The sequence below is a fragment of the Coloeus monedula genome, assembly GCF_965178545.1.
Source record: "Coloeus monedula genome assembly, chromosome: 5".
Lineage (NCBI taxonomy): Eukaryota > Metazoa > Chordata > Aves > Passeriformes > Corvidae > Coloeus > Coloeus monedula.
In genome coordinates, this window is record NC_138785.1 from 54,865,641 (window position 1) to 54,890,639 (window position 24,999).

At 34.6% G+C, this 24,999-nt stretch overlaps 1 protein-coding gene across 3 annotated transcripts in view; it reads right to left on the minus strand.

The window, feature by feature from the left end:
* PCDH7 (protocadherin 7) overlaps window positions 1-24,999 on the minus strand; it is a gene marked incomplete at both ends in the record, with an annotated part of 264,634 nt that overhangs the window by 139,845 nt on the left and 99,790 nt on the right. For all 3 annotated transcript variants that reach the window (XM_082282618.1, XM_082282617.1, XM_082282616.1), the window contains one exon: window positions 532-748. In XM_082282618.1, coding sequence (XP_082138744.1) covers window positions 532-748 — 217 coding nt within the window. The remainder of the gene's footprint in view (window positions 1-531; window positions 749-24,999) is intronic.

The following is a 24,999-nucleotide window of genomic DNA, read 5'->3' on the forward strand; positions in this document are numbered from 1 at the left end:
ATGTTCTATTCTAAATAATGAAGAATGGACTTGACATTGGGTTTTATTTTGAAAACAGTCTATACAACATTTTTGGGGAAAAGAGAATTCTCTAGAGTGGGGTTTTAAGATGCTATTTTCTTTTCCTGATGCTATATATATTACATTCAGGGAAATTTCCTAAGTAGTTTTTGAATCAAAAATGGAAGGAAATGAGAATACATGTCCTTTATGGTCTTTTATCTAAAATGAAAAGTATGTAATTTTATTCAATTGCCATTTCCCCAGACCTCTACTGATATTTTTTTTCAGTGTTTTAACTCCTTCTACAGTATAGATTTTAAGTCATATAAAGAAAAGAAAGTGCTGTTTTAATTAGTGGTGTTATGTTCCATTATTTTGTATACCTGCATTTTAACAAACTTTAAAATCAAATCATTACAATTTTAATTATTTATATATTTATTTATATTTTTGGACTGACCTTTCAAAAGTCTACTTAGTATCACTTGCTAGTGAGATTATGTGTGTGAATGTTGTGTTTGCCCCTACCATTTTCCATATGCTCTGCCTCACCAACACTGCCATCCGGCGTAGTCCTTTCGTAGTTGTCCTCTGGGAGTGGAAGGGCACCCAGTCTTGGCCCTGATGAACTCTTACTGCTTGGTGTTTCTGACTCCTCCAGACCGCTGTCATAGCAACTCTGCAATGACCCTTGATGCGGGTCCTGAGGCTGACTCACAACAGAAAACGTCACTCTACGAAACGGCTGCAAGAGAAAAGATTCTGAATGTCACTGGAAAGTACAGTCTTTGAACAACTGATTCTCAAAACATGACTTAAGCAAACTAATATTTTAACATTTACCAGTTAAACAATTTTGTCTACATTAAAGCAAATAGAAAGTACAGTTCTTACACAAAAGGCCACTGGACAGAATATGCATGGAATTTTACTGCAATACATGGTCCAGAACCTTCACGCAGTTTATCATAGTCTCCTTTCAAATGGCTACATGGGCTATGAAAGCTGGCTATAATTATTCATAAACTTTTTACGCTTTCTCTATCAATCCCTTGTAATAAGTTGATCAGATTTAATATCAGACTGCATAAAGGTACTTGACAGTGTGTGTGCATGTATGTGTCAGATCGTGTGGGTGGGTAAATATGCTCACCTGTAAACTATGTTGTGGGTATTACGAACATAGCAACACAGCCATAAGACTTCTATAAAATCACTTCCTGTGTTTCTGAAAGGTAGTTAACATGAGAAAGGGGGGAGAGGGGGAGGAGGGAGGGTGGAAGGGAAAAATAAGAAGGGGACAAAAAAGACTCTTAGGTCTTTTGCCATAAAAGTCAGCGCCTGGAGACAGGGTGTGTTGCCAGCTGACTTAATAAAGCCTTTAAAGTACCGTGAGCACAGCTGACACAACACGCTTCCACAGGGACTGTACAAACATGGATTGTTAGAGATTTGTATTCATTCAAAATGACAGATATTACTGTTGCTCTGGAAGCCTACATGCTGAACCCTGGCATCAATGAGAATCCCAGGAAGTGGGAGAGTCAATCCTTTACATTTCAGGGGACACTGAGGGCATGCAGGATTTTCAGTCAGTAGGGGATTCTCCTAGGATTTGAACTACACTCAAGCAGCAATGATACATTTAAAATATTTTAATGATACATTTGTAATAACTTGCTGTCACAAGGTTAGAAAACCACAGAAAAATGTCTGGTGTTCTAGCAAGCACCTTCTGAAACAAACACCAATAGGTCCATTTTATAAGACACTATGCAAATTTTCCCGTGTTTAAAATGGGGTGTCTAACAGCACTGTCCTTTGGATTCAGATGTGTTTCAACCACGATGTTAGGATGAGACATAGGCATACATCACTCCCACTGGCGACTGTAGTCACCATAGGATGGAAATATATATGCAGGCCAGACGGGAGAAAACAGCAACTGCAACCACGCACACAGGCTCTGCAGAACAGAAGTCTACATCAGGTTTACAAGTAGAGGGGTAGGTGGAGCTTCATTTTGAGGGTACAGAATTCTTCTGAGGGTACAAAATTTTGAAGATATAAAGGTATTTAGTGCTGATGGTAGACAGGTTGGACAACAAATATAGTTCTGAACCTTACTGTCACAAGTAGATAAAAAGTTTAAACAGGTAACTGCTACCAGAAATACTTTACTGTAACTGTTTGATGGACTGAAACTTCATGCTGTAATCTGTAACTATACATCAGTTACTACTTCATTGTGGGCCAATGACACAAAATGTAAATTTCAGTGATTTGAGTTCACCTAGACCATCCCCTAGGCTATTCCTGAATATCAAACTATTCTGGCAGTCATATTTGCACCAATGGAGCTGAGACCGAGGCCCCTTGGCATCTACACACATCAAATTCACAAAGTCGAATTAGGGTTCCTTACTGGCTCGACCCCAAATTTCCTATAGCAGAGTCTCAGATGTCCCAGTCTTTAAAATAAAATGCAATAACCATATAAATCTTGATGCAATAACCATATAAAAAAGTAACAACTTGAGCTGGTACCTCTGAGGAAGGGCTTCAAACAGAGGAAACTCTGGGCTCTTATACTCTTATAGTCTAAGTGCATGAAAGTCTTGGGCTCTTCAGCTTCTGCCGTATCACTGGGTGTCTGGTCACCTGGATGGGTGCAGGTCCCCATGCCCTTTATTATGCTAAGGCTTAGCAATCTGTGGCCTCTCGCCTTGTGCTCCCAACACCCAGAGCTCCCACTGCAGCTGCTCACCAAGCTACCTGTGCTGACTGTATTCCTCAACACCAGAAGGACTTTGCATCATCTACAGTTCCTGCAAGAACAGTGATGTAATTTAAAATGGAAATTAGAAAAAAAAATTCATCAAATATTTGGAACTTTATGTTCCACTTCTTATCGATTTTTTGGAAAGCAGTCTCAACTAGATCATAAGAACAGAACACCTGTTTATCACATCTGTAGCTACCACAAGAATCATAGCAAAGTTACTTAAAATAAGTTTTGGAACAAGCTATAAAAGATTTAGGAGCATTCTGTTCATCTTCCCATATTCTTTTAAAGCTATATTCCTTACCTAGTTGGCATATAGGGAAGAGATGTGACAGATGCAAAGTTGAGCCGTTTTATAGCTGAGGCTGAAAATTCCCTGAGAACATCACTACATATCCTCAAAACTAAAAGAAATGTTATGTACTTTTACTAAGTTATTAAGAATAGTTTTTAAACAGATCTGGGTGGTACTCTTGCTTTTTTCTTAAGTGCTGTACTGAATGAGAATTATCTAACACAAAACTAACACACAGAGTATTCAGCTCAGTAGAATCAATTCAGTCCTTTCCACAGAATATCAATGAGAATGACATAATGATGATAAAATTCTTTCTGAAAGAATGATGTGCATGTTAATCATAATTGTGCATGATTTATTGCACTTCTACTTTTAGTAAAAACATCAAAATTCTGACCTTTCTATTGCATTACTTCTGAGAACCAGACCTTCTCAGACAAATGTATTGCAAATTTTGAATGCATCCTGCCTCATGGAATAATATCATGGCCTGTCCTTTTCCAAAAAAAGAAATAGACTTGGATCATAATATATGTTTGTTATCTGCATAATTAGAAACACTCCATGTAATTAATATAAAGAATTTTAAGACCAAAAAAACTTAAATATCTGATTGCGGTTGACTTTCCCACACGTCATCATCTCTGATATACAAACTACCATATTCTTTAGACAGTTTAATATGAAAAAACATTTGTCAGAGCAGAACTATCAGTTATAAAAGATACTGAGCTTTTATATACTTTGCATATTTGGGCTAAATTAATTCTGGAACCTAAATTTTACACCCAAAAAACTAGAATATCTTAGAGATAAAGTTGATGAAAACACAGCAGTATGGGAGTTCTATAAAATGCATCTGAAAAAACCCTGTATATGCATGTGCATGTTACTGTTCATGAAACTCATAATACTCCTTTAATTGTTACTTGTAAGAGCATTTAAGTTAAATGAGTTTAAATCTCTGTGAACTAAGTTATAAGCACCAGAATACTAATACATAATAAATACTACTTATGCATCAGTTACTACGAGTACAATAAGCTCCCCCCCAAAAACAAGGACTTTCTTCATATACTCTAATGTTCATTTATATCCAAATCTGCAAAAAACAGTTAGGTTTCACATAAAACTCCATACTGATGAGACAAAAAAGAGGGAAAGGTGATAAATACCAGGATTAATATTTTCAAAAAGTTATAGGTAAAATGCTGGTTTTCTTATGCACTTATAGCCATGCCAAAATAAGGATAATAATCTGCATGTTAACAAGCAAAAACAGACTACATATTAAATTTTGTTCTACCATTTATAAAATTACATCAGTAATTTCTCGGAAAAATGGACAGGAGAAATTTCCAAGTGCTGACAAATTAAGACACCTACCCATGAGTGGAGAGGGTTATGTTTAGCTTTATTAATTTTCAATGCACAGCATTAACACAGCTGCATCTGCCACCAGTATGAATCAACATGGTAGAGCTACTTTTACCCAAATAAGTCCACTAGATGTTCAATTTGTCCATCCCAGAAAAAAAGCAACCTTAATCTTTTATTAGGCCTTTGGTAGGGGTAGCCCTTACAATATTCAGGTTTAGTAAGAAGATGGTAGGTTTGATAATTTTCACCCTCTGAAAACTGGTATCATATTTTCTGAGAACAGCATAGGGAGTCATTCCTAATTATATCTGATCTTGGAGATTAACAGATCACAGAGAAAAGATACACCTTTTCATTATACCTCAATAATCACTGCTTCTTCCTTGTTTCAACTGTACTTCTTAAATGGGATAGTTTATTTTCCAATCATCCATAGGAAAAAAACCACTGCAATTCCAAAGACACATACTTCCTGCTATCTGTAGTAATTGAGCCCTATTAACTTATTCTATGGTACAGTGTTTATCTTAACCTGTGTTAAATAAGTCATCCTTATCCAAGCTGGAAACTAAAACTATATTTTCAATACATGAAGAATCCTAGTTTTGGAGCTTGACATTAGGGACAGAGTTTGGATAGACTTGGTGAATGGCAATACATCCATATAGCTCCACAAGACTTAATTGTGACACTTTTTCACCATTATGAGATATTTCTTTCATATCTTGATGTTTGAAGTTTTGCACTATATTTCCTGGTATTTCACACTGCTCATGGATTATAATCTTTCATGGTTTCTGTATATCAGTTGCTATCAACATTATAAACATTGTCTGTTCAAAAATGTCGGTGCATTTCAACTACAGTAGTGTGGTGGCAGAGTAAATCCTTTTTGCATTTAATTGTTCAGAGAGCTAAGCTTGCAACCATCAACCATTTCTCAGCCAGTTGCTTCACAACTTATTCTGTGTACAAAGTGAACACACTAAAGAATAACTCTCTTAATTACTTAACACTTGGATAAAAATAGTAAGACTTCCTGGCCTTCCTGTGGTCACAATACCTACATCTCAAAACCATAAGGACTGAAAACATTATAATCAAATGTAAAATGCAAACTAAGATGCAACTTAGTGACACTGCTAAAGAATTTGAGTTACATTTGGTTTTGTCCGTGCTTGGAAGAAAGGAGTTCAGAGCACATGGCAGAGGCAAGTGTCTTGGGGAGGGGGAGGGGGAGGGGAAGCTCAGAACAGGCAGCAACAACTTAGTATGTAGAGATACATTAAAAAATTAGCCTAAACTGAGAACCAAGCTAAAGCAATCTATACTCTTTCAAGTATTTCTACCGGTTTGTTCATCATTATCTTGGACATTACTCAAACCCCTGGAACATTAGGAACTAGGGTTCTTATTTTTCCCTGTCTCTCCAATCAAATGACTTTCCACTTCAACGATGTATGGTATCCTGGGGTATTTGCAGGAATTTAAGGTGGCCTAAGAGCTAGCTGGAGATTGTCTAGTCCAACTCTCCTGCTCTAAGTAGAGTCAGCTAGAGCACTTTGCCCAGGGAGATGATCATTCAGGTTTTAGTATCTTCAAGAATGGAGACTCCATGGCCTTTCTGAGCAACCTATTCCAGTCTTGAAACTCTAATGGTAAAGGAGGTTTCCCTTAAGTTTCAATGGAATTTCTGTATTTTCTGTTTGTACCAAAGCGTGAAAAGCAATGGTGATGAGTCGGGCCTAAATAATATTATAATTCCTGTTAGCTTCAGAAAGTCAGTCAACATCAAGCTGCTTGTAAGACTAATACAGTAACTCTGAGATGTGTATAGGGTAGATCTGAAAAATAGGCAGAAGAGATGCATCAACTGATCACATAAATTCAAAGTGTTTCTTTAGCACTTGAATTTTGATACATGTCATTATCCTTTTCTTTCTATTCATTCTTAATTGCTGGAAGCTTGTTGGAAGACAAACAAAATATTAATGAATGATTCCTATTCTGCATGAACAGTTTCAACCCACACAACTCTTTTTCCTATTCAAATCACATATTTCTACTGTTCTAAACTTCTGTCATTGCAGTTAATATAAAATTGACAGGAAATTAAATTAAACAGGCATTATTTTTTCAATGAGAAGACTGAAACACCTGAGATTAGTAGTAGAGCAGCAGGCGAAAAGAGGAAAAAGATGCTGATAAGGAAAATGATGGGTTGGGTTTTTTTTATATTTAGCAAAATGTAGTGACAATTGTAACTTTCAACAGGACTTGAATAAAATTTAAAAAAATATTTTGATATTACAGCTCTGCAACAGACAGCACCTATGACAAACAGTAATTACCTTAGCTATCCGGCAAGAATTCTAGATACAAGAGAAGGCCTCTCCATAATTATTTTCATTTATTTTGGTTTCACTTTTATTAATTTTACTTGCTGTAGTGGTCTTCTGGTCTTGTACCAGAAGCGTATTTTGTTTGTTCTGTATAAATTTGAAATACACATCCATTAATATCTATTTGTTTAAGCCCAAGGCCACATTTTAAGATTTGCTATTCAGGGATAATATTTCATAATTCATTTTACATTACAGGCATAATAGTGTAACATTCAAACATACTTTATGCCTTTTAAGTTTAGTGCTTTTCTCAAATATATTTTGTTTCCTCTTATACAAACTTCCTTTCTGAATCAAAATAAGGACTTCTGAGCAGGCCAAAATTATTTTTATTCCCCTAGCAACCTGCATTAAATAAATTCCTAATAATTCTTGTCTCTGTTATAACTAAGAAAATAAAAGGCCTTCCTTTATTTCAGTGAATATCATCAAAGAACCAATAGCACGAAGAACATCTCTTACTCAAAGATACTCTCAAAGATACAACACCCTTTCGTGATAGAATCTTTTTATTTAGAAAAATTAGAATTTAGAAGGCTGGTAGGCCAATATTCTCAGTATATCATCAGAGCCCTTGCTAGCTATTGAAATGTGAGCATAAAGAAATCAAGAATAAATGAGAATCTGCATCAGAGATGGTAAAAAAAAATTGCAATAATATTTTAGTTCACCTAAGTTATGGACTCAGAAATTAATCTCCTTATCATCCCCAAATTTGTACTTTGCTATCTTTGGAAGGAGTACCATGAAGCAAGTATATTGGACCATTTGCAGCAAATTCCAAAGAAGGAAATGGTCCAAAAGCCTCCATAGACAGCTTGAACTAGAAGGAGCTCAGTTCACAGTATCAGACAAGCTAGTCCACAGTAAATCTCCTCAGAGTGCATATAGTATGAAAATAAGTCTCAGAGCCCACTGTTTCACCATGCAAATCAATTCCTCTTGTGCCATTCTATTTGCTATTGTAGACAGAGACAATTTTTTAAAAATTGCTTTCTCTTTGTTTTGTCTCCCTGCACAAAGAGAGGCTTGTCTGCAAAGGGAACTTTGCCAGAATGCTACTGAAATCACAGATACAAATAGCTAAAGCATATATGAACCTTTCAAAATATGAAGCCTTAGTATTAGCAAATCACTGATGCACAAGTAAGGTCTTCTAAGTAATGTAAAATATTCCTGCTGCTGAGATGAAATATTTTGGAAATCTAGAATACACCACAATGCTTTGTATAGAAATGGTTAGCTAAAAATGAAAAAAACTGACCATCTGAAAAGTTTTGAACTATTAATTCATACATTAAATCAAAGTAGAAGTCTTTGTGTCTTAAGTTTTGCCTATGAGCTGTCATTGTTAAAAAGGTTAACTATTAATATTATTGACAATATTTTGGTTTTAGTTACTGTTCACAAGTCTCTAGCCCAATATGAATGTAAAAGTCACAGCATCAAATTTTAGGAAAATTCAGCAATATCTCCTGGAAGAATAAGATCAAATTCTAAATGTATATGAATGTATAAATAAGGCATTTCAAGTTTAATAGGGAAGATATACAAATGTACTCAATACAGATACAAAGATTCATTAATTTTCTGAGTGATCAGATATAAGGATTTTTGCACTGGTCACCAAAATTGTATTGATGATGACATATTTTCCAAAATCTGCAGTTGAAATGTTTTCCAAAATTAGGTATCAATCTATCAACTCATCAATATTTTGCATTATTTTTATCTACAATTCCTCAATGTTTGTTTACTGTTTATTCATCTAAGTTGTCCAAATTTTTCTTTAAACTTAAATGTCTTAAATTTAAAGGCATAGTGATTTTTTAAGGATTGACAGATTTTCTATAAATTGGACAACATAAGATCAGGAATAAATTCTCAGATAGTCAACTACACTTCTCTACAAAAATCAAAAGACAGAACTCTAGAACTCTATCTTATCTTGGAAGATGTTTAATAGAATGGAAATATTCTTCACTAAATATCGAGGAATTTAAATTAGCTACATAATTTGAGATCACTCAAGTCAGATAAATTCAATCTTGATGAACACTGTAGCTATGCAAGTTATAGTAATAAACATGCCACAGGCTCAAAATGCAAGGCCTTGAAAGGGAAAATAATTAATTTTATTCAGAAATTTGATATTTGGAAAAGTACTATAGATTGTGCTATATAGCAGAAAAAAGAAGACTTGAATGAACGTAAAAATACAGTTTGTTCCATTATTTCGTTTAAATCAGGGTTACATACACTTTCATTATGACAACTAGATTATCGGAAAAAGTATATTTGAATGAGGTAATTGAAGAGGAAACTGATAAAAGCTAGTCACAGACAAAGCAATAGATGAGGTCCATGTCCAGAACTACACTCCAAACATGTTTATCTATACAGCCGCCTTATATAATTAAAACTCCTTCCAAAGATGTGGGGCTATTTGTTAATGTACTTATTTTTTCACATATCATATAGAAAAAACACTTTTAAAGTGTTGCATTATTGTAAAAATAGAATATGCATTTTCTTCTGTTGTAGGAAAATGTTTGAAGTTCAATGGGTATTTCAAAAAACTAATTAAGAGGAGACATTTATGTGATAGCAAGCTAATTGTTGTAAAAAACTAATCAAAATACACAAAAGGAAAATATATATATTATTTTTAATTAATAAATTTAAAACCTACTGATATGTAGCTATTTCTGGCTATTTTCTGTTATGGCCATCTAGAACACCATGACTGTTGCTGTAGGTTAAAAGTTACTCTGTAATTGTCAGTGATAGTATTCACAGCAAATTGCTTAAAACTACTGAAATGGGAAACTATTACTTTACACTTCACTCAACATGTTAGTAACTACTTGAGAATATAGTTAACAAATTAAGGGGGCTTTAAATGTACAACCTTACAAGAAGTACTGATATACTTACCTGTGGAACTAATTACAACCATCGACTTTTTATGCAACTATTACTGAATGAGAAAATAGTGTAATGTCACAGAACATGTTTGTGCCTTGATTTCATTTTTTTCTCTTCAAAAGTCTAGTGGTGAAATTCTATTAAAATGAACTTCATTTGGCTTCAGATTTGGCCCCAAAAATGAAATACATATGTTAATCACTCAAAATATTTTCTTCATACACTTTAAAAATCATCAAAGAACTTATGTATCTGAATAAAGTCAAATTAATATGAATATGGTAAAACTTTATAGATCTGTTTTTCATAGAGTGTTACTATCTATAGGTTTTAATATTCAGGCTAGTTGAAATATTCTCTAACTGGTTCACATTAAAAAAAAGAACAACTTCTCAATTAAAAACATGGCTATAAATGTCAGATTTCACCACCAATTTAAAAAGCTGAAGTATAAAACTTCAGGTACATCAACCATTATTATACACCAATATGTTATGCAAAAATACTTTCTTCTGTTGACAAATGCAGGATGCCCTTCATTGATAAGAACCACAGACTGTTGCAAAGATTCCCTTTTAAAAGATTCAGGTCATTTGCTTCCCTTCCAAAACCTTTTCTGCACATATCAACTGTAGAAAAAGTCACAGATATTTCTTCAGATTTGTTATTTGTTTATGAGAAAGATGCACTAATTTTTGTTAATAGGAACATGTATTTGCTATATCTCATGTTCCTTTAATCATTTTAAGGCATTCTGAAAGTAAGACAGTAGAAAGAAAAATACTCTAGGCTTAATAAATGGCTGGTTTTGATTGAATGTCTCATGCAAATAAAATAGACAAAAAAGGATTCATGACACATTTTGTTATGTGGCTGATGAAGGATGAGTTCAAATTATGGTTCTCTAAACCCAACAGTTTTAATAGTCACTGCATAGTCATCCCTGTCAATCACATTTTTAAAGATATTTTTTGATCATAAGAACATTAGGAAGATTGTTCATAGTCTCTAGAAAGTTCTACAAAGAGATCACCAACTGGAATTCATATTCTTTCATTTCACAGCCACAGACCAAATGGGTAACTTTTAACATCACAAGAAAAGAGTCTGATTAATTTCCTGGAAGAAACTACAGGCCCAGAGAACAATACTGCAATTGAAAGATGATTAAATGAAGTCCACGTTGTCTTTTCAGACATCCCAATTCATTCTTACTATGCAGTCTCTCAAATAATCATCTAGGAATGTTTTTAACACTGTGAATCTAATTCAAGACATTCTGATGTTTGTTATCAGTTCCAAAGAAGTTTTAAATATTAAGATGTTATTAAAAAATGTGACAAGGCAAAATAAATCTTCATATCTTCTACCATTAAGAAGCGTCACATAGAGATGGAACATTTTTGCCTAACCACCTTTCTCTCCAATACCCAAGTATGGGAAGTATTGAGAGCAAAAATTACTTTGGACACTTGATGCAATTCCATTCTTTCATTGTACAGTGCCTTGAAGAACATAAAATGGAGGGATAAAGGACATAAAGTTTTGGGATAATTAGGTGTCACAGAAAAAGAGTAACATTAGACTAAAGCAAAAATAGAATGCAAATAAAATGTAAGAATTTTTCATTTTAAAGCTGAGTTTTTACTGTGTTGTCATCCAGAAAGAATTTAGGATCATAACTTGAAAATATCATGTAATTGAAAAAGAGTCACCTACTCCACAGGCTTAGGCTGGCCTGCAGGTTCTGATAAACTGCAGGGATAGCAAGTACTGGGATCCTCACAGGACATGGTCATTCCTAATATTCAGCAGGGAAATGACAACTCTTCAATTTTCTCTCTGAATATAACAGAAAGAGCCTTTCTGGCAAGGAATCTGGGCATAAGTCTGAACTTTTGCTGTACATCTACACCACAAATTGTTTTTGCTGTTAGAAGTCACCCCAGCCAGCTCTAAATGAATTGCACTGGAAGGCTGTTTGTGAGCTTCTTAAGTGCTTTGCATCTCTGTTTATGCAACACCATATAGTTGAATGTGTACAATTTCCACTTTGAATGCTGCAACTTTCAAGATTAATTTCACTATTTATTCTTCCCTTACTTCATATGAATGAATAAGATTAGAAAGGTCAAACCCTTGGCTGATATAAATCAATGTACTCTTGCTGTCTGACTCCAAATGTCTGTTCTTTCCCTAGTTATACCAAGATGGTTTTCTTTTTTCAAACAAAACAACATAATGGGCAACAGTATTGTCATGGCTGCAGACAGTCTTGGATCTTGATTGTATGAGGCATCACGCACTTCATAAAGCCAGCTGGCATTAGCAAAACACTTTCTGGTCAATGCCCTCTAAAAATAAAACAGTATCAATCTCACCAAGAGCAGACCCCTATTACAAAGTCCAGAATTAAATACTGCTCTCCCATTTTGCTGCTTTATTCCTGCCACTATGCCATCTGGCCAACAAAATTATTTAGCACTGCATCAGCTTTATGTCTGTAACTTTTAAAGCACAAATATTTATATTTGAGTTTTGTCCAAAAATTCTCCTAGATAAGTGGTAGAAAAAATGTTTCAGTTTCCAGTTCAGGTCAAACAAAGCAAAAAGTCTGGGCAGATGTAGGGGAATGGAACTTAATTCAAGAACTTTACAGTGAAAAAGAAATTCAATACTTGTGCAACTTTTAGACAGATTTGAATAAATAAACTATAATTGATTTTTTGCTGATGTCTTCATCTTAAATGACATGGCTTTCTCAGATTGTTCCATATGATTATAGGTTATTGGATCAAAACAGATGTTAAGCCACAGTCTGTGTAGAATCAAATGCATAGCTCTTATTCAGAACTCTGAATGGAACAGTTAGATCAATTAACTTTTTGTCTTCTTTAATTTCATGCCTTCAAAGATGAAATTGTACCTGTTTAAATCATTATGTAAAAGGTAACAGAAAATGCACAATTTTCTAACTGTAAAATAATTAAGTGATGTTCATGTAATTGCATTTATCACAGCACTCTTCAGCTAGAAGGAATGAAGTTGAAAGGAAAGGAAAACAATGTTGGAAAGCCTGGGTTTAATACCTGGTTCTGCACAAAAGTGATATTTTGCTTTGGCAATGTCTTTCACCTATCTGTAGATTCAAAGCAAGGATTACCCTTTATCTTTGTATAATGATTTCCTTGACCTCATAAGCAGACTTTGTAAGCCTATGGTAGAGACTGTTGGGAGCACAGATGGGAAAAACTGCACAAGTTAATGTAACAGAATTTCAAATAACTGAAGACATTTCAGGGAGCCACCACAACCCTAAGAATCCAGAACACGGGGGATACAGCTGAATTTTTTATGCTATGCATCTTCCCGGAAACTGGAACAAAAATTTATGTAAATTTCTGGCCAACACCACTACTATAAATATGCAAACATATCACTGACAAAGTGTTTCCAATACTGTATATCATTATGCAGATTTCTTTCAATTGTTTCCAAATTATAAGCCTCTGCAAATAAACACAGCAAAAATAACTAAAGGTAAGGGGCACACCAGCAGGATTTTACAAACATTGACTGTGTCCCAACTTCAAGAATATATTCTGAGGCTACTCTGGCTCAATGGAATATACATGCTATACCTAGCAAATCACAAGGAAATAAAATAACACTTAAAGTGTTGACAGACTATTCTTTAAAAAAAAAAGTCAAAGTGAAACATAGATTTAGAGGAAACATAAAGATTTTAGTCATAGGCTTGGGACTTCAATAGTAAGTTTAGGCCCAGTAAGGGTTAATCAAAAATAGTTAGGAGAGCTGGACCTGAAATAGAGTTTTAGACGCTAAGTAACTGATTACCAAATAACTGATGATCTGTCATTTGCATGTTTGTTCAGCTGTGCTTAGAATAATGAGCAGAAACATTGATAAGTTGGTGTATAGAATAAAGACAATCACCAATTTCCTCCCTTTGTGGGAGCCCATCCAAAAGTCACGCAAGAAGAAACTTAGAGGCCACTAAAGTAATTAGAATTGTTAAAACTCAGAAAGGCAAAAAGGTCAAAATGAGGAAGATGAGTTACTTCATCTTTTTTGGGACCACTGACCCAATTCAAGACCACCGACTCCATTCAGAGCACACACTGTGCATGCTTAATGACATTTAAGCTCATTTCCATACGAAGCGGAGAATGGGAGGTGTCAACACTATGAATATGCATTTTGTATTTTGGATATTCATAATATTTGGAAATAAAAGGTATCTTGTTTGCTTCTATCGGGGCCTGCGTCTTAGGGAGCTATCCCACGCAGTGCCTGGCGCCAAATAAAACATACACTTTCTAACTTTAAACTGTTAGAGAGTTTTTGTCCGTCTCAGTTGGATATCGATATCAGATCGATATTCAGGTTTTTGGTAAATCAAAAGTACAAGAAAACTGTAAGAGATTTTATTTATTTTGACTTACTTTTATATCCCATTTTAATGTAAGAAAGGAGAAATTATTACTATTAGGTATGTGAATATCTGCAATATTTCCTCTATAGATAAAAATACTTACAGTTTTTTGGTAAAGCTGTAATTCCTTGAAATAATTTAAAATATATCTGTTTTTAAGAACATAACTTTTTATAACACTGGGATATTTAATTACATTAAAGCTGAGTTGCAAGTTTCCTCTGCAAGTGGTCTGGACACCAAAATGTCACTTCAGGGCAAACTTCATGCAGGTGTTTGTGAAAAAAATAAGGCAGGACTTTTGAAAGAGTTTAAAACATTGCTTAAAAATAAAATATTTTTATTTCTTCTTTCTGAATTTGACTGGGTTTTATGCTAAATTGAGCAATATATGTTTTGAAAGCATGTTCATAAAAGATAAATGCTTTCCACAACTGTTTTCTTAATTCTATTTTTTCCCCCCACAAATTTTCATTTTGATAAAAAACTTATCTTTTCAGATAAATCCCATGTTTTTTTCTTTTCCCTATATTTTTCTTCTCCCTACTTCTTATAAGTGGAAGAACCCTACTGTTTTTACAAGGTGCCAAAACCCCTATAGTTCAGTGCCCCTGCACAGAACACACATGCAATAGTACTAATACAGTGAGACTTTTTGGATAGAAAAGTCCTCTCTACTTAATCCTATAGAGATAATAATTCACACAACTTTATTTAAAATATACACATACAACCTTTATGAAATTTCATAAATCTGCACACACACCCTGGGCATGAATCGTTTGTGTAATCCCTTTTTCTGTATTCATTGTTCTCATGCTTCTCATCTTCTTACTTTCATATGAAATCTTCTGTATGTTTGAGATGTTGGTCTTTGGATAAACTGAAAGGACAGTGATAGAGATTACAAAAGCCATAATCCAGCTGTCATCGCATTCCCTATGGTCAGATGGATGTATCTGTCAGACACAATCTGAGATTCATTTATATCTTAGTATCAAGGATAAAAATATGAGAAGGCTGAGTTCCTTTAGCTTTTATGTGATTTTTGCTATCTCAGGTCTATGTAATAAGTAGTCACAGAATCACAGAACGTTTGAGGTTGGAGAAGACATTTGGAGGTCAGTCATCTAGACCAATCCTCTTGCTCAAGTAGGGTCACCTAGAGCAAATTTTTGAGAACCGTGTCCAAAGAGCTTTTGAATACCTCTAAGGATAGAGACTTTGTGACCTCTCTAGGCAACCTGTGCAAGTAGTCAGCCAACCTCACAGTAAGTGTTTCCTGATGTTCATAGAGAACCCCCTATATTTCAGTTTGTGATCCTTCCCCTCTATTCAGCACTGGTGAGACCTCATCTGGAGTGCTGGGTCTGGTTCTGGAGTAATATAAAAGACAAAAATATAAAAAGAAAAAGACAGCAGGAAAAGAGCAAATCAGATTTCTGACTATCCACATACATATGTCTTGTCAAATAGTGTTTTGTTGATAAAACAACTTATGGGCCATGTGTATTTTGAATTGCAGTAAAACTCTTATGAGATTTATCAGAAAATTCTAAGCAATATAAAAACACAACTATACTGACATAAAAGGTGCTTAACATGAACAAGCATATTTTCTAGCTATAATGCAATTATATGGTTATGTTTTTGCTTGAGAAGTTCAGAGTACTTCAAAAGTAAAAATTATTTTAAGTATAAATAATTATTTATAAATTAATCATTACCTATTACTTCATCAGGGAAAAAAAAAAAAAAGCAAACAAACAACCTACAGGATGAGAAAAGTAAAGTGATTTCCCTAACTAAAAGGTTCACATTTTTCCTCTCTGAAAAATCTGGGTACATTTGAACTATTGCATTTGGGGGGTATGCATAGCTTTTTAAGGTACAATAACTGTCATATTTAATGGACATACAGAACCTTTCCATGTATGAAGAATATACTGTGTAACAATTGACATAAGTACAGAATCATTCAATGAATTATTTTTGTGATGCGTTTTATGCTGATCTATCCAGTAAGTCAAGATGCTAAGTGACCGGATTAAAGCCATTGCCAATCACACAGAAAAATTCTTCTTTTTTGCTTGCTCATTTCATGCTTTTGATAAAATAAGAAGTCAGAAACAGTGAAGAGAACTTTCAGGAATGTTAAAGCCCTTGCTGTGATTACTGTATAAGGTATTTATACTGTATAAGGTCACATAATATCTGAATATAATTCACATAGTGAAATTTATACTGGATTATTTTAAATTATATTTCTCCCACTTTATCATCTTTACCCTGCACATTTAACAAAAGAAACCCCACTGGTTCAGAGGAATAACCAGTCACGATACTCAGTGGTAAGGGAATTACAATACCAAAAGGGTACCAAGAGATCAGATTCAAATCATACCATCAAGAACATACTCCAGAATTCCTGACCTCTAAGAATGTGACTCCCTTGGCATCTATGAATCTGGGAAATAATAACTGAACTGACATTGCCAATTCCAAATTTCATGACAATACTGCAGGAAAATTATTTCTAATATAATGCTTAGGCTTCACAATTCATTATGAAAAACCTGTAAATCAACCAGTATCCGCTGCAAACTAAAAAGAACATATACAATCAAAAATACAAAGATGAGAAACCACATTCTCCAACTACACACAACGAATTACCTTCTATACCAGCTGGTGCCCCAAGGTGGGCTCTCATGGCTGGAACAGTAACATTAAATTCAACAGTTTAGATGTAATGAAGAAATGGAAAAAGATCTGAAGTGTTCTAATCTAAAGGAGAAGGAGTTTTTTACCACTATTGCTTCCTTGGGACTTAGATGAAAAGAAATGCAGCAAGTTCCTAACACATTCAACTAGTTAAACAGGTCTACCTGAGTCTGGATGGATGTAAGATATTCTTCTGATAGGATAGTCATGATGGAATGTAAGTGGTAAAGTTGAAAATCTGTCTGAAACTTCTAGGAGTGTTCTCGCAGAGTACTAAAGCAAAGACATGTTAATGGTTTTGTTTATAGTTATCAAATTATTTGGCTTGTTAATGAATCTTTAGTACATACATCAAATTCAATATATTTATATTTGTATTGTATTTATACAGTGTCACCAATGACATGATGGAGATGATTCAGTAAGCATTTGATCCTGCGTATAAGAGATATGCAATGAAGTTTCTAATACTTAAGATTTCTTTCATATGCACATATTTCCAAGTCATCTTATCAGAACAGGAGATTCTCAGATTATTCTAAATTTGAATTGTTAGTTAAGACAAATAAACTCCATTGATTCATATTAATCTCCATTTTGGATGCTCGTAAACTGATATTTCATGATCAAACCCAGAATCAGACTTGTTTTTACTTAAGAGGAAGTACACTTGACAAGGAAATAGCAGATTCAGTCACATTCAGACTTGAAAAAGGGATAAGAAAGTACTGTGGTGACAGAAAAATTGTATTACGGGCACATACATTATCAATACAGATGGCCATGTTTGCTGTCAAATACTGAAAAATGCTAAAATGGCATTCAATCAGAGTAGAAATATTTGTAGGAACCAAACTCAGAAAAAGCTATCATTCGAGTGCTTTTCCATAGTTCTGAAATATAAACTCATTAGTCACTTGTATACTTTCAGACATTTTGTCAACTGTTTGAAGCTGTTACCTGTTTACTCAGCAATAGTACAATCATGGGTAGTTTCCTCTGGTAATTTCTGTCCAACATTTTTAGCATTCAGGGTTTCACCATAAAGAAAATTTTGGACATAGCTCTTTTGCAGTCAATAAGTACCCATTCTTCAAAGATATCAAGTTATTGTCAATACTTAAACTTTCTGAACAACAAGTTTCTGACCAAGTTATAATTTTTGACTGGGCTATGACATTGTAATTTATGAATAATTCAGAATATTAATAAATACCAGTAAGTTCTGTTTGCTGCATGAAAGTAATCATACAAAGCAAGCAAAACACAAAATCTTCAGAGCAATAGAGGATGCTTTAATTCATTTAACTTTTCATGTCATAAGACAGTACCACAGTGCATTCTTCTCTCCAGGCCTGTTGATAAGTAGTCAAGTTTTAGTTCTGACAGTGGTCTTTCACAGATGGTCAATGACATCTCTTTTCCTGTTCAGTTAGTGGCATCACCAGTTAAGACAAATATCAAAAAATCATCCCTTTGTGACACTAGAGTAGGATCCTTGACAGAAATGGGGTATGGAGACAGTTTTAGAAAGGGATTCTGGTATTCAGCACAATTTAAATCAGTGTGACTTCACAGAACTTGCAATCCTGTTACAAGAGCATGAGTAAGGTCAAAATCAGCCTTCCTAATTGCAAAGAATCTCTGCTTTATTTAAACTCCTATATCTACCAAGAACAGGCTTCCCAATATGTTCTCTTCAGTGCAAACATAGCAATGCTAGACTGAAAGGGTAGTGACAAGGGTTCTCTTTCTTTAACTAGCACTCCAAAATGTGAGAAAACAGTTAGGGGCTGTACAACTAGTTCTTCCCAAAGGCATCAGAGAACCATCTAGAAATCAAAAGAGGAGGATCAACTTCCATTCATATTCTCATGGAAGAGTAATGGCTAAAGGAGGCTGATTTCCTCTTTACGCTATAAATGACAAGAACACTGGTTATAACCAATAGTGAATTACACTCAAACCTCACAAGAGATTGAATATGAGAATACTTTTAGGAGCTACAAAGGCTTTGAAAAGCCACAGAGGGCTATTAGAATTGAGATATCTTTGTACAGGTAATATTCATCTTAATAACTAATCATTAATAATTAATAACACAATTTTTGTCTCCTAGTTTATATAGAAATAGGTGAGGATCAAAAGAGAATTTGTTCTGTGTGCTAGTCTACACATGTTGAAGCCTCTCTAGCTGGTTTTCAAGTAGAAGGATTTATTTGGGTTTGACATATCTACCATTAACTCTGCCTCTCAATATAACAATAAATAATGTTTAAAAAAAAAAAGGGAGAGAAAAAAGACCAAGTGAACTACTGGATTTTAAATTCCTGAAACACATTTGCAGTAGCAAGCTGGTACATTAGTTGTTCTTTCCAGATCGCTCTCTCTTCAAGCCATTGTAAATTGGAAGTAAACCCTTGGCAGCAATATGCCTTGAGTCTGCACTAACCTGTTCTCCAACATTTGAGACAGAAATAGGAACACTTAAATTTCAAGTGAGCAAGCACTGTAACAGGTGTCTCTTGGGGATGATGGGTCTCTCGTAAGTGAGCAAGTGAGTGCCTCCTAGGGGTTTAAGGGGCATGGCTAATTATTAACCTCAGCTACTGCAGTTCTCTGCTATTTAGAATGCATGTTTTAAAATTCACAAGGTCGGAAAATATCTCTGTGTGGGTGGGTGTCTGAGTAGGCTCTCAAGGGGAGAGAAAGACAAACAGTGTTGAGAAATACATGCATTTACGGAGGTGCTGAGTGCTAGTCCTAGGAAAAACTACTTTAACTTCAAAGATAAGTAGTACTATAGGAGAGGCATTTAAAAATGTGTAATGGAAAGAGTAGTCAATGATTTTTCTCCTGGAGTTATCGTTTTGTTTTTGTTTTTGAGAAGAGTGACTAAGAACACCACTAAGTTATTTGTTTAAATCTGCTGCAATTTTAGAGAGTCTTTTTCCTGTGGGTTTGTTTCATACTCAGTTCTATTTCCTTCTTCATGCGCATTTTATGGTAACATTGATTTCTTGTACTATTCTTTGGAGAAATTAGCATGCACATTCTGTCCCAGAGCTGCAATAATAGATTTCTGGGTAAAGCAGCATCAAAAATATGACTGGAAGAATAGTGAGCGGGGCTGCACACAGAATGCAAAGACAGCAAGAGAAGTCCTGGCATGCTTAGTTATTGATCTTGAACCATCAAAGAAGGCCCACAAAAGACATGAAAATCTTTTACAAAGTTGAATTATGGAAGTGAATTTTTTTATGGTCTTCATTAGAAACATGAAAAGGGTAAATTACAAATCTAAAAGAAATTAAAATGAGTAATTTGTAAATTTTTACAAGTGTTTGACGCAGACGTCTTCTTCCAGTCTCATTGTCTTGTTTCAATGTAATAATGCAAGGTGTCTGTTAAATATATATTGACCCAATCTTAGCTGTAGCAGAGATTTGCATTGATTTTTATACCATGTTTTCTTTTCAGAATAAATTTTCCATGGAAAATTCGGACATCTTTAGTTTCAGAACAATTAAAGCATGCTGGTTTTGAGTAAGTCAACTGGCTTGGCTGCTTATTTTATTTATAATATAAAAATGAAAAAACCTATTTCAACAGTAGCAATAAAAATCAATGTTTTGTTTCCCTGAAAAACATAAATATTAGCACACTTCTTTGAACTATTTCAAACTTAAAAAAAGACATTTCCAATAGCAAAATGTTCCATGTGGAAAATTCTGGAAACGCTCCACTTGATGTAATTTCTTTGTAATGCTACAAGTATGCCATCTAGCCACTGAAAGTGATTTTATTTATTATAAAATTATTCCAGAGATCCACTCATACACCTTGTATTTCCACAGAGTCTTGCAACAAAACACAAATAGTGGACAGATGAGAACAGGAACACTACCCTTAGCCATGTCTATCTAAAAATCTCCATTACTTTTTCATTCAATCCACAGTCAGGATTCTTAACAGTATTAATAATATTATTCATATTGACAGCATGTACTATCAAAGAAACAATTTTTAACATTAAAACAAAGTATTCTGTGTGTTAAATGCATCTCAGATTAATGCTGCATGAACACTGTAGGTGAAGAGAAATGCATACCCATTTGGGATGGCAGTGATGAATACAGGATTCTTCATGTAATCAGAAGCTGTAATATGTTCCTCTGTACATGTTATTGAATCCAGAAAATAAGTCTAAGCCTTTGTTAAGAGCTACTGAACTATAATGGCAGATTTCTTACATAGGCAGTTTTGGTCATCTGAACTGGTGAAGCAAGCCAGTTATGTAGGAGATGTACTAGGTAGCTGATAACCCACAAATGTGTATTACATGATATTGTTGTTATTCCTTTACACAAAATAATTAGACAATTTTGTATATCAAGCTTTAGAAAGAAAAAAAAATGGTGCAAAATCATAATGGCTAAGTCATCTTCATAAAATAAACACTAACTTGGACTTCTATGATTTATTCTCTTTTTGCTATGGTGAGGACAAGCATTATTTCAAATGGAAGTATAAAATCATTGTCTGGATAAAATCCTTCAGCAACATGGTCTCCTGGCAAAATATCCTGCAAGTAAAATTTAGTTTTGAATGCCTCAAGCTCCTTTATTTTTTTGATTGGAAAGGTTCTAAAATAAGGAGGAGAAGAATGTAATATTTTGAGAAAGATCAAAATGCTGTTTCATGGGTCCTGGGAAAAATTATTATCAAAAGTAGGTGGTCTGACTAGCATGTAGAAGAAATTTATGTATGTAAGAAATATCAATAGTAGTATAAAATTGCACCAATAGGTGACAAACTGGAACTGCTTTCTGATATACTTCAATTGAACTAATGAGATAATGACCAATTTGAAATGCAAGATGAAAAAAACATAGTTGAGTGTCAAGGCCTATGCAGACTGCCTAGATTTCAGGAGAAATCAAAAACCTGTTCCACTTGGAAAATTTTCATTCTAGTAGAGCTCTTCATGCTTCATAATGGAATTCAAGGGATTATATTTTCTATTCTGAGTGTTTTAGCAGTCATATAATCAGGTATTATTGTGAGTCTTAATGACTGCAAGCAGGATCAGTTCATGAAAAAATTTCAGAAGTTGGTCTTTGAGAATAATTTCATTGGTCATTACGACCTTAAAGACAATATTTTTTTATCTTTAAACCTTGATTACATCAAAACCAGAAGAAACAAGAAAATAGTATATTATTTTATCCTCCTGTGGAGACAAAACATCCAGACTTATTTCATTCCCCCCTAGAATAAAGGATTTGAAATCCAGAGTTACTCCTGAAAAGCAAGTGAACAAACAAACAAAACCCAAACTCCTTAATTTCTGCAACTGAGATGAAAATTTATGGTTGGATATGCTGCTTGCTACAGATGTTTCTAGAGTAGCATTGATTTCTAAAGCGCTGTAGAAATCTAAAGTGCTAAATAAGAATATTGGTATTATCTTACTCCAACAATTTTGGGTCTAGAAATTGTAGGCTGCATTTCAATAAGGAAAACAACGTTTCACTATGGTGCACTAGCACAAAATAGTAGTATATTTTTAATTGACATTACTATTTTATCATTGCTTATGGGCCTCAAGTTCTATGTCAATGTTCTAAATACTAATGAGGTAGCCTGGTCTTCTGCTGAGCACAGGGAATAAAAATACAAACAAGATAAGTAGAGTAAGTATCCTCTGCAGGATCAATATGGATAAAGTGACGTGTTGAATACATACCACTGTAATTCTGGCTAGTCAGCTATTGTGATTCACTCTTATGCTGACTCAGTGTTTCAGAATGAATATTGCCTCCCTCCCACTCCTCTCTCTAGTGCTTGCCAAATCCCATTAGGAAATGTATAGCAATTAAGGTTAAATAACACCATGCTATCCCACTCTGCCCAGAAGGTACTCCAGAATGTCTCTGAAGTCAAGTAGAAAGGAAGCCTCTCAGTTTAGTTCCAGCAGAAATGCTTAATATCTGTGAGGAGCAAGATCTGGGCTGATCCCTCCAGGAAAGTGAGCCAGGAACCCAGGGTGACTATGACGTAGGCCAGGCAGTGACAGCACTGAGAGGGAGCAGCCCCATAGCACCTTAGCCAGGCAAGCAAAGAAGGGTGGTAACATGAACAGGTTCTATCAACAGCACAAGGAGCATCAGGCTAATGCCAACTATGATCAGTCCAGAAAACCCAAAAACAGATTCATAAACAGTCATATCTGAGCTGAAGTGGAACTCGTGGGCCCACTTGTTTCAGATAAATTGCTGTACTAGCACCTAGGATTTAGTGTTACTGATGAATTTGCCCCTATCATTTCATAAAACCAGTCTTTTTTCACAGATTTGATGTGAAACAACAATCTCCTGTGAAAATTTTGAAATAGATGTCCTTTATAATTTCATGTCCTCAGGAATAAAACTTTCAAGCTATATATTAGGAGATGCATTTTTCTCAAACAGAAAGGCTCTAGCTACAAAGGCACATTTTTTTCAGTGGAAAAACCCAAACAAACCACTGCTACATCTGCTACAATATTTTACCTGAAACAGCCAGCAACAGAAGCCTTACTGCACAGGCAGATCACAAGAGGTCTTCTGCTGTTTTGACATGCAATGAAAGGTAGCAGATTGGACCCCCTTTAGTTTACTCTGACTGGCATGGGGCAGCAAAGGCTAACAGAGAAAGAGGAATGTCATGAGTGCTCTCAGAAAGGAACACGAAGACTAGCAAGCATTATGCATATTGTCAGCAAACACCACTACTTGAAAAACCCCACTGTCTACCACAAGCTGAATGTTCGCTTGTGTTCCGCACAGACAAACCTAAAGGACAGCAAGGTTTGTGGTTGCTTTGTTTCACTTAACTACTTGTGGAAAAATTTCAGTTACACTCTCCTCAGTATCTTGGCACCTGGATATGCAACTGCTTAGTAGGGTGTCTGAAAACATTTGGCTTTAGCCTGTGACTCATCACGCACTTTAGGTGCCTGTTTGTTAATCAAGAATCACACACCCTGCTGCGTGTTATAATTTTCAAGGAAGCAACAGAACCATTAGTGTTCAGTGTTTCTTGTTTTGTATCTCACATCCAAGTCAGAATTAACCAACACACCTGAGATTTAATTACTCTAAGCACCAGCCCATTTCAGTCTTTTGTGCAGTTCAGCCTTTCCCTGTCATTCTAGGTTCTTACAGACAGGTCCTAAGAATTTCAGTAGGCACTTCAGCAGTATTACCTATGTGTTCATATTCACATTTGTAAGTTTGAATAACAAATAACCTATTTTTTTCTGAAGACCTCTCTGTGATCAAAGTAAATTTTGTAGAAAAAAAAATAAGATTTAATGCTCCAAAAAGGCATATATTCCAGATATATTTCTAAATTACACACATACACAGATTTCCTACTATAATTGTGGAATGTAAATATCATGAAAATAAGATCAAACATCAGAAGTTAAAATATTTACTTTTTTTAAAGGCTTTTTTTTTTTTTTTAATAATTAAATTTTGTGGTTAAAATGCTGACTTCTCCTGGTCAGTTAGAACAGTTTTTCTACTTACTTTAATGGAAACAAAAATTATGGAAGCTTTGCCAAGTATACTTGCTATCAAGTTGTCTGATTAATAGACACAGATAATTGCCAGAACTTTAGAAACACTTTTTTTTTTTTAAGAGAAATCTCATCAATTAGTATTTCATACTAAAATGAAAGTTGAATGGCAGCCATTCTGAAATCAAGTTGTTCAGCTTTGCTCCCAATCCAGTCTTAGTCTTGCTGATCTCATACCATTTGATATTGTCCCTCTGAAATTTAAGATAGCCTTAACTTCTAATAGCTCCCAATAGAAGAGTAAAAGCAGTCTAAAATGACAGTGGAAAAAAAAAAAAAAAAGAATAAAAAAGGAGTTATGAAGAGGGAGCTAAGTGATATTTCAAGATCACCAGTATTATAACTCTTGGGAATTTACCTGTATCTTGATGGATCATGAAACACCAGAAATTA